At 44.1% G+C, this 9943-nt stretch overlaps 2 protein-coding genes across 2 annotated transcripts; one reads left to right on the top strand and one right to left on the bottom strand.

Annotated features, from left to right (window-relative positions):
• The first annotated feature begins 271 nt into the window (after positions 1-271).
• LOC109736197 (uncharacterized) lies at positions 272-4120 on the top strand. The gene is made up of 2 exons (XM_020295410.4): positions 272-1327; positions 2791-4120. The coding sequence occupies exons 1-2, from the start codon at positions 350-352 to the stop codon at positions 3823-3825; spliced, it is 2013 nt and encodes a 670-aa protein (XP_020150999.1). The 5' UTR covers positions 272-349; the 3' UTR covers positions 3826-4120.
• A 1159-nt stretch (positions 4121-5279) lies between these two features.
• On the bottom strand, positions 5280-9680 carry LOC109736204 (enhancer of rudimentary homolog). Its single transcript, XM_020295417.4, has 4 exons — positions 9444-9680; positions 6335-6428; positions 5695-5815; positions 5280-5586 (listed from the first exon to the last, which is right to left on the bottom strand). Exons 1-4 carry the CDS (start codon positions 9444-9446, stop codon positions 5493-5495), a joined length of 312 nt encoding a protein of 103 aa, XP_020151006.1. The 5' UTR covers positions 9447-9680; the 3' UTR covers positions 5280-5492.
• Positions 9681-9943: the final 263 nt, after the last annotated feature.

Consider the following 9943-nt stretch of genomic DNA (forward strand, 5'->3'; position numbering starts at 1 on the left):
GTTGACCCGAACCCTATCGCCAGGACCCGTGGCGGTAGTTTGTACCCTACCGTTGGATCGAGTGACGGTGAAAAAGGGTCAGATCCGAATTATTTTTACAATTGAGGTGAGATCGTCCTAAACTATGCAAAAGGGGTCAAAAGAGTTAATTTGGCCGGAGGAAGGTCGTGATCGCAACTCAAGGGCAGCAAGCACGGATGACCGTCAGATCGGAGAGCTCGACGGCGCGGATTGAGCGTAGATCTTACAGCAGCCCTCTTCTCGCCCTCTCTCAAACGCTTCGTAGGGTTTTTCTCTCGTCTCGGTTCTCGGTGAGGCCTTCTTCCCAGCCATCGCGACGGCGGCCGCCATGAGAGCCCTCCTCTCCCTCTCCAAGCTTGCCCGTCGTCTCCCCACCTCCCTGGCCGCCACCAGGGTCGCCCCGCCCCTCCTCCAACGGCACCTTCACGCCGACTCCGCACTTCCTCCTCAAGCTGCGCCCCCTTTTGCCTCCCGCATCCTCCAATCCGAGGAGAGCCCGCCCCCGAGCACTGATTTGGAACATGCTCAGCCCGCCCCCGACCCTGTCCTCGATGAGTTCCTCGCCCGCTTGGTCACCGCGCTCCGTCCGACACTCGCGGCCTCCTTCCCCACCCACACCCGCCCCGTGCTCGACGAAATGCTTCGTCTTATCGCGGAGGCCGTCCTCAACCGCCTCTCCGGAGCCGATCCGGGGCCAGACACCGTCGAGCTCAGCGACGACCTCTGGGCGGCGGTGTGGGAGGTCAGCGCCTCCGTGCAAGAGGCCATGCGCCGGGACCAGGTCCGCGCCGACCTCCGTAACTACCTCCACTCCGACGATGTCAAGGAGATGACGCGGTTTGCCGTCGACGTAGGCATCCGCGGCGCTATGCTCCGCGAGCTGCGCTTCAAGTGGGCCCGCGAGAAGCTCGAGGAGGTCGAATTCTACCGCGGCCTCGAGGTCATGCGCCAACAGGCTGATGCGGCTGATAGCCCTGCCGCACCCCCGCAGGCGAGGCTAACCGCGTTGCCGCAGAGGAAGGGGGAGGTTAAGTTCAAGATCTCTGGGTTGGACTTGTCAGACCCAAAGTGGGCTGAGGTGGCTGAGCGGGCGGCTGAAGCTGAGGCACACTTTGTGCCAGAGGAGGCCAAGGCTGTAGATGGGAAGGCGAAGAAGGCCGAGGAGCAACTGCTGGCGGTTGAACCGAGGAAAGGCAACCCAGTTCCTGCCATGGAGGAGTGGAAGGAGGAGCTCCGACCAAAGCGCGTTGACTGGATGGCACTCCTCGAGCGGGTTAAGGCCCGGAATGTTGAGTTGTATCTCAAGGTCAGATTTTCCACTCTAATGAAAGTGTTAGTTCAGTAGTTTTGCTGCAGGTAGTACTATGTTTCATTCTTCTATAGTGTGTTTATAGCTTCAGTAGTTGTTGTGCCAAAATGGCCTTACTGCATGCATAACTAGTTCGTTCATCAAACAGAAAATAGCACTGAGGTGACAATGTCTTCATGCCTAATCTGCCTTCATAATACACATCGGATTCCCTAGGTTGATCTCTGATCGTTTCATCTGACTACGCCTTTGTGATTTGGAGACAAATTGTTCTGCTCCTTGGTTCACGTAGTGTTTTTATGCCTCTGATGTTTGCATTTTGAGTGGCCAGTTTGTGGACTGGGAGTCTGGGACATACAAGCCCCAGAATTGTTGGAGTATAGAACTGATATTTAATATTTTGCTATCGCTCTTCCGTATCGTGATAGGAAAGGGCATAATCAGGTTTTTCCGGCATGGCTTGGAGACCCATATGTGCACACTGATAATAATTAGGACGAAATGTACTGTTTGGAATTGATCTCGTTTTAGACAGTAAGGATGTCTGTATCATGGTAAACTTTGGGAATCTGATTTTACCTCAATTTACTATTTAAAACTCCGAGCTTTTATGTGGCGGTTTAGCCCATGTAAGTGACTTTAGGAAGACCCAGAAAACAATAGTCTAGTAGTCAACAGTAGGGTCCATCAACACAACTCTCCTTCTGTTCCCAAATATAACTCACTGTTAACGTTCTATGGTCTGAATTATGCAACCACTAACTTTTATCATAACATACTGCTACGTGTTTTAGAAGTACTGCTATGAATATTTATTTCCTGGCATGACGATTTTGACGTGGCAAGCACAAGTGCTTTTACATATGTTAATAATGGATATCAGAAAGGATTGATACCATGCTCTCCAAATGATGCATTCGTGGTTTGTGTAACTTTGGTATTTAGATGAACTTCAGCCTCAGTTGCTTTGATAATAAATTTGAACGCTATTACATGTGGCCCATGATGTGAAAGGTTATTCTTGACTGGCTTTTGTCTAGTATAGTAGCCTGCTACTATTTCGGCCTTCTGTAAGTTAGTTAAAATTGTCTGAGTTTACATGGAAATGAAGCTTCAGTTTGCGATGGACAATGTATATGACTGGTCGAGTTCAGTCAGAAATAAACTGAGTCCAACCTCTCACTTAATTTACCCTTGTTTTCTCTATTTTTGGCATAGAATTGCTTGAGTTATGCATTCCAGTACATGGTTACATCAAACTACTGAAGGGCCGTAATGATGTTAGTTACTTTGCATAGCTGGCCAGTTAACATTTTGTTTCAAATGCCTGCACGGGCTGCACTAATTCAGCAAACACTAATACTCTTGTATAATTTCTCATGTGCACTTTGTTTCAATTTATTGGTTGCTGAAATTCTTAGCACTAATACCTCACATTTGCACTTTGTTTCAATTTATAGGTTGCTGAAATTCTTTTGGATGAAGATTCATTTGCTGCAACTATCCGAGATTACTCCAAGTTAATTGATCTTCACTCTAGAGCAAATCACGCGCAAGATGTAGAAAGGATACTTGGTAAAATGAAAGAGAAGGATATTGCACCTGATATCCTCACATCCATCACCTTAGTCCACATGTATAGCAAATCTGGCAATCTTGAACAAGCCACGCGGGCGTTTGACTTTATCCAAAAGGAGGGCCTCCAACCAGATACGAAACTCTTTACATCAATGATTAGTGCCTGTATTAACGCTGGAGATCCGAAACAAGCAGAGAGATTGGTAAAGAAAATGGATGAGCTTTCCATGAAACCCAGCAGGGAAATATACATGGATGTGATGCGGGCATATGCTGAGCGTAACTTAGTAGATGGAGCTCAATCGGTAAAAACAAAAATGTCATTCGCTGGAATTGAGCCCCCGTTGGAGTGCTTCACATTGCTTATAGAAGCATATGGACGGGCTGGCAACCCTGATTGTGCATATGAAGCGTTTGAACAGATGAGGAAGAATGGGCATGAACCAGATGACCGTTGCCTGGCTGGTATGATTACTGCACTCATGAAGAAGAACCAGCTGGACCAGGCTTTGAAGTTGCTGCTGAGTTTAGAGAAGGAGGGGGTTAAACCTGGAGTTAAGACAAATCTGGCCCTGCTGGATTGGCTGTCCACGTTGCAGTTGGTGCAAGAGGCTGAACAACTTGTACAGAAGATAAGAAAGGTGGGAGAAGAGCCCCTAGAGATCCATGTTTACCTTGCTGATATGTATGCGAAATCACGCCAGGAAGAGAAAGCCCGCAAATCCCTCAAGATCTTGGAAGAGAAGAAGAGACTGCTGAAGGCTGATCAGTTTGAGAGGATTATAAGAGGCCTTCAGGTAGGGGGTTTCTCGGAAGATGCAAGCAAATATTTCAAAATGATGAGATCTCGTGGCTTTGTTCCATCAGCAACAGTCGAGGCCGGGGTCAGGGGCGTCGGTCGCCTGGCTGGCAGGTAGCTAGCTGGTCATGGCACTGATTCTGGTATGAAATCTAGCAGTAGCACCAACGACGTCACAGATTATTCAGAGGAACTGATGTGATAAAGATCCCTATTATCGGGCGAATTTTAGTTGTTATTTAAGGTCTGTAGACCATAAGCTCAGATGAAGTTGATGAGTGCGTGAACCCCTGGTGCTAGTGCCATGAATTTTCTGCTCTCATAAATCGGTTCTTGCACTTGTATTTCATATAACATGTTTTGTCATTGTAAAATCTGAATCGCCAGATTGTGCCAAGAAACAGATTTATTTATCTTTCTCGGAGCAAATACCCCCGAGTTTGTCCCAAGAGCTTTCACGGCTTGTTAGCACGTCTAAACGTGATTAGTGGTGAGTTCACTCTCACTCCATCTCATTTTTTTGTCTTCTATTTAGAACCCACCAGGCCCCTCTCGTTTGGAAGAGAAGAGTTCACTCCCCACTTCACCCCAATCTCCCTCGATCTCATACATGACTACACTTACATAGCTCGATCAAACCAGCAACTGACCACCTCGCATGTTTTGAATGAGAACTTATGTAGCCCACTCATGTTTCAAATGAGGAAGTATTTTACAAGTACATGACAATACATATAGTTTTACCGCGACACAAACCAGCCAGTCAATCCGCCGATTACTCTTATTTTCCTGCCGCGGCTCCTCCCCGAAATGCATCCCCCAGCTGCCCCTCCTAATCTTCGTCATCCTAAATTTCAAATTTCAAAATCTGGCCATGCTGTTTGTCGCTACAAATCTTGCATCGGTGCTCCCATGGCCCTGCAGCTACGCAAGTGTGCAGTGTTGCCTGCTTGTTTGAGTTTCTCTTCGTCTGTTGTAAGCGCATTGATTGTCATATACTACTACTAATCCGATACAACTTCAATTATTTCTATCATCCCGTAGCAACGCACATACGTTATACTAGTATAGGCTAAATTTTGACTCATAATCCCGCCCCCCCCCCCCCCCCCCCCCCCCCCCCCCTTGTCATATTCCCTCTGAAAAGGTCTACAATTTTTTTTAAAGGCCTACAAATTTCTTATTTAGTCAAACGGTATAGAGTTTGTTCAAGTCTGTAGCAAAAGCTATCAAGACCTATGATACCAAATTAATAGATACAATATAAAATATATTTTTCATATTATATTTGTTCAAGATTGTGTAGTTGTTGATTATTTTCTACAAGCTTGATCAAAGTATTAATCATTTGACTCTAACTAAAAATTATAAACCTATTTAAAAACGAGGGAGTACAGTATTTTTCAATTGGAATGCAAGGATCAACAGGTTCATCTTGAACGAGGGAGTACGACTTTGACGTTCTTCTTGAATGGCTGAACTTACAGCCTTGCAGGATAGCGACCTACTATGAGGTTGGACCTGACACGTTGCCAAGATTGGTACCTGAAGCATTCGTTGACGCACAGACACTTGTAAAACAACAAATATACGTTCATCTCATATATATAGGGTGCCGGAGGCAAACCACCATCAACCTATGAGTTTCACACCCAGAATATAAGCATGCCATGTGAAATTCTCATCATTGTACAAGAAAAACCCTTCTGGTGGACTAATCGGACACAAATTATCACACATGCCTGCCGGTGACGACATACTGAACCAAACACCACGCATCAGTCACTATCTTTGAGCCAGCTTCTTAAGGTGCTGAAACAGCTTCTGCTTTATCCACTGCCGGTCATATGGCAGAAACGCATGGATTTCGTGATCATAGCTGCAAACAGAAAACATAGATATATTACTCTGGACAGGAACACGTGAATCAACTTTGCCCCACAGCGATCTAATAATGATTGATGATCTTAAAAGTTATATTACTCACACTAGCGCACTGATGTCAGCTAGGCCGTCGATGAAGTTGTACAGGTCGGTGATGTCATAGGTTATGTTCGGGATCATTGGGTTGATATCCCTGATTTTCCTTTCATAGAGACCACAGATTCCTGCCATTTACAGGGAGTGGTAGCAAACAGTTAATGAATTTACAAAACAAAAATGAAACAACACGCAATTCTGGAGGAAAAAAGAATTCTGATTCTATTACGGCATATGATAGTGAGCAGTTGAGCATAGAGTAGGGAATATGAAACAATGGTCCTTGTAAAAAAATACTTCTAATTTGATACACTGCCACTGAGGAGCTACCCAGTTCGCCTTTAGTTTCCTAAAACTTGAGCACTCACTGAGTTTAATACATAGACAGATAGAGCCTTAAATATTGACCGTGCCTCCGACTAATAATAGGATAGGATAGGCACAGGCTGATTTGTTATTGCAATTTTCAGCTAGTCATTTTTAACACAGCCAAAACTGAGGGAAAAAACTTATTAATGAGGAAAAAATGAATGAATCTACATAAAATCTACAACTCATATGGTAATCACTACAATCGTGCCAATAATATTAACTGGGCTAGTTATTTGAACGTTGCAGCACAGGTTCCTTAAAGAAACTACACGTACCATCCAATGCATGGTTAATTGAATTATAATCCATGAACGTCCTGGAGCTCCTGTTTTGGGATGGTTGCATCAGAATAATGGTGTGCCTCCCAGCCTACAAGATGCACAAAAACAGATTAAGATATCAACACACATAAATTGCTCCAAGATTACCAATGACTTAATTTAATCATTGTTAAGATGCCACAGTGAATAACAATGTATATAAATGGATGCTAAATAAATGGGATAAAGAGGTAATAAACTTGTCCATATTTGGGTGTTGAATAGGTTTCTAAAATAGCCGCTATTTCTAGAAGCAACTCTTGTACTAACAGAGACAGTACTACAAAAGTGAAGATTTTCTTGAGTACCCATTGATTGTATGTGAGGTATAGTTCCTCTGTTTAAACAGTTGATGTTCCTTAAGTTGGAAGGATATTATGCAATTATGGTATCCACAAAACTTCTTGTCGGGTAGTAATAATAGTCGTAGACTAAAGCAAACGCAACCCAACACAATATGTTGCAACAACAAGTAATAGTATCGATAACATACTTAGTCTTGCAATCACCAAACAGCTTTTGTTCTATTTGAGAAAAGAGTAAAAAAAAATCAAATCAAGGTCCCAAAACATGCTAGATCCTCGAGGCAGCTGCTGGATGGCCGCTTAGGCGCATGCTAGGTGGCAGTCTAAGAATGCAGAAGGTTGAATAAGGCACACATTTGTGAAAGAAAATAGTATAAAGAGGATAAAAAAAATAGTCAGTGTAGACTGCCCAGCCCATTAAAGCACCAGAACAACACATATGCACACGACATGAAGTTAGGGTTCCCCCAACATTCTCTTCCATGCAGCCGACTCCACCCCTGTCCCCCTCCCGCTAGCCCTAACTCCATGAGCAGGCAAGCAGCATCAGTGCCAGCAACCAGACAGGTACCACAACACGACGTTCTCTCCTTCGTCCTTCTTCCCGATGCTGCCTCCTTTCCTTCCCTCCACACTGTTGATTCCTCACGGGAGAAGGTTGATGCGCCGCCAGCTGCCTACAACCTCAGGCTTCCCCACAGCACCAAACGATGATTTTTCCAACTCTTCAGATTTCGTGTGTGTGTGCTAGCAACGATTTTTATGCCGACACATTGTTTTCGAATATAGGTAAGATCAACTACGCAACACATTAATGATGGCAACTCATAAGAAAGGGGAAACAGCCAAATTCGAATAATGATTCAGATAGCTGGCATTACTTCCTGGCAATAACTATATGTTCTGCTTGAAAGATAAATTCTCGTACTGTGCAATAAGCCAACAAGTATGCTCTTATAAATTGCAGGAAAGCTTTCCATGTGCATTTTGTAGGAAGTGTTTAAGCATAACTGATGGCGAGATGGATAATAAGTAAATAAGCACTCGATCTTTAAAACTGGGCCTAAATATCAGATATTTCTTTTTCTTGCTGAAATTAACCTGCTCGATAATACGCCCTGATTGCCTACATGCCCATAGACCATAGCGTAAGTACTTCAGGTGAAATACATATAGGAGGAAAACATCACACACAAAATACTTTGTTCCGCAGCCATCTTTATATTCAAGTCAAAAGGTTCTTTTTCTAAGCTATATTGCACCGACAAGTATCCGGCATGAGATTTGCCATTTTTGAAAGAATGGCGAGTATACTTTGTTTCACAACCCCTGTTGTATATGATCCAAAAGGTATGTTCGGCAGCCGGCCAATATATGCATGATTTTGTCGAGAGTGAAGTGTTTGTGGCATGATGTGAATTGGTCGATTGTGGAAGATATGGGTTGAGTTCCAAAAACTCAGGGAAGCAAGTGATTTTTTCGCGGTCGCCACCAATCTTCAAAGAAAATATATACAAGCTGATCATGCTGATCCAGACACTCCAGACACAACCGCCCCTAAACAGTAAGTTACAGGGGAAACGTGGAAAGCAGTTACTCCCAATCGATCTCAAAAGCAATGCAAATTATCTACACCTTTTTAGTACCAAACATTATTACTTAACTATAAAGAAAGAAAAGACTGAAAATAGACAGTGAATCAACGGAATCGAGTTGTTCTAAGGATTTGGATTCAGATTCGGCAGTCGAGACATCTATATCTATAGAATTTCAAAAGAGAGAAAAGGATCCGAATCCGTCCGGAGAACGAGCTCAAACCTTGGCAGAAACATTCATAGTAGCGTACGTTCCCTACGTTAATTGAGATAGCGCTAGGTGATCATCGACAGCTTGGGCTAGGCCACAGCTCGACACATCCTCCCATAGTCCCTTTTCTCAGCTTAAAACCTAAAAAGCTACTCCCTCCGTTCCTAAATATTTGTCTTTTTTGAGATTTCAAATAGTCACCGCATACGGATGTATATAGACATATTTTAGAGTGTAGATTCACTCATTTTGTTCCGTATGTAGTCACCATTTGAAACCTCTAGAAAGACAAATATTTAGGAACGGAGGGAGTATATTTCTAAGATATATGAGTACAGACAAACATGTGCCCAACACAGGGGGCATGGCTATAATCTAATTTAATGCTCATAGTTAAAAAGGCATGTCTAGGCTCTAGGTGATAGCAAAGCGCTTAATTGCGTTTAATCAGTGCATTGTCTTTGGTCAGAAAAGCGCAAGGCGGTGGCAAAAACGTACAATTAACGCCTAGCGATTTCTTTTAACTATGTAAGTACTCCCTCCGTTCCTAAATACTTGTCTTTCTAGGCATTTCAACAAGTGACTACATACGGAGTAAAATGAGTGAATCTACACTCTAAAATATGTCTACATACATCCGTATGTGATATTCATTTGAAATGGCTAGAAAGACAAGTATTTAGGAACGGAGGGAGTATATGCTTACAATTACTACAAGCTGGAAACATGGAGGATGTAACCTAAATAGCCGGCAGCAGGCAGTGCATTAGCAGAAAAAGCAGAGTTTAAATTCTACCAACTCCTCCAACCAAGACTGCAACCTCTCCGAACTACAACCAAACAATCTAGCGTTCAAAGGGAATTTCACTTGACCTCCGTGGCCGCCAAAATTCTGCGGCGATGGTATACAGGGAAGGAGAGAACCTAGACGAAAGAGAGGACAGGGGGCTCACCATGGCTAGGAAGGACTGTCGCCTGTCGGGAAGGAGAGGATAGCGGCCCGCGCAGATCTGCCGACGCCCGAGAAGAGAAGGGGGGCAGCGGTGAAGAGCGGTCGCCGTCGCCGTCGCTGGTTTGCTGAGAACGCGAGAGCCAGCAGGGCGAGCAGGGAGGCGTCTGAAAGATGTTCTAGGGTTAAGGTGTGGGGTGCTGTTGGCTTGGACAGGGCCGTGCGACCCTGTCCGGATACGTCCAAGTTCATCTTCGTACCTTCATCAACACTAAAAAAAATCCCCTAAAAAAATCAACACTAAAAAAAAGTTGGAGAAATTGTCCAAAAATAAGAAAACAAGTTGGAGAACTTGAACTTTTTTTAGGGGTCACTAGTTGGAGAATTTGCTCAGCTTATCTGCGATGCCATGCATCTGAAATACTAAGTATCTAGGAGTATTTTTTTAGCGGGTGATCTGAAATAAGCATCACGCGCAAGGATTTAACATATATGGTATTTTTA

This window comes from Aegilops tauschii, chromosome 6 (assembly GCF_002575655.3).
Source record: "Aegilops tauschii subsp. strangulata cultivar AL8/78 chromosome 6, Aet v6.0, whole genome shotgun sequence".
In the NCBI taxonomy this organism is placed as follows: domain Eukaryota; kingdom Viridiplantae; phylum Streptophyta; class Magnoliopsida; order Poales; family Poaceae; genus Aegilops; species Aegilops tauschii.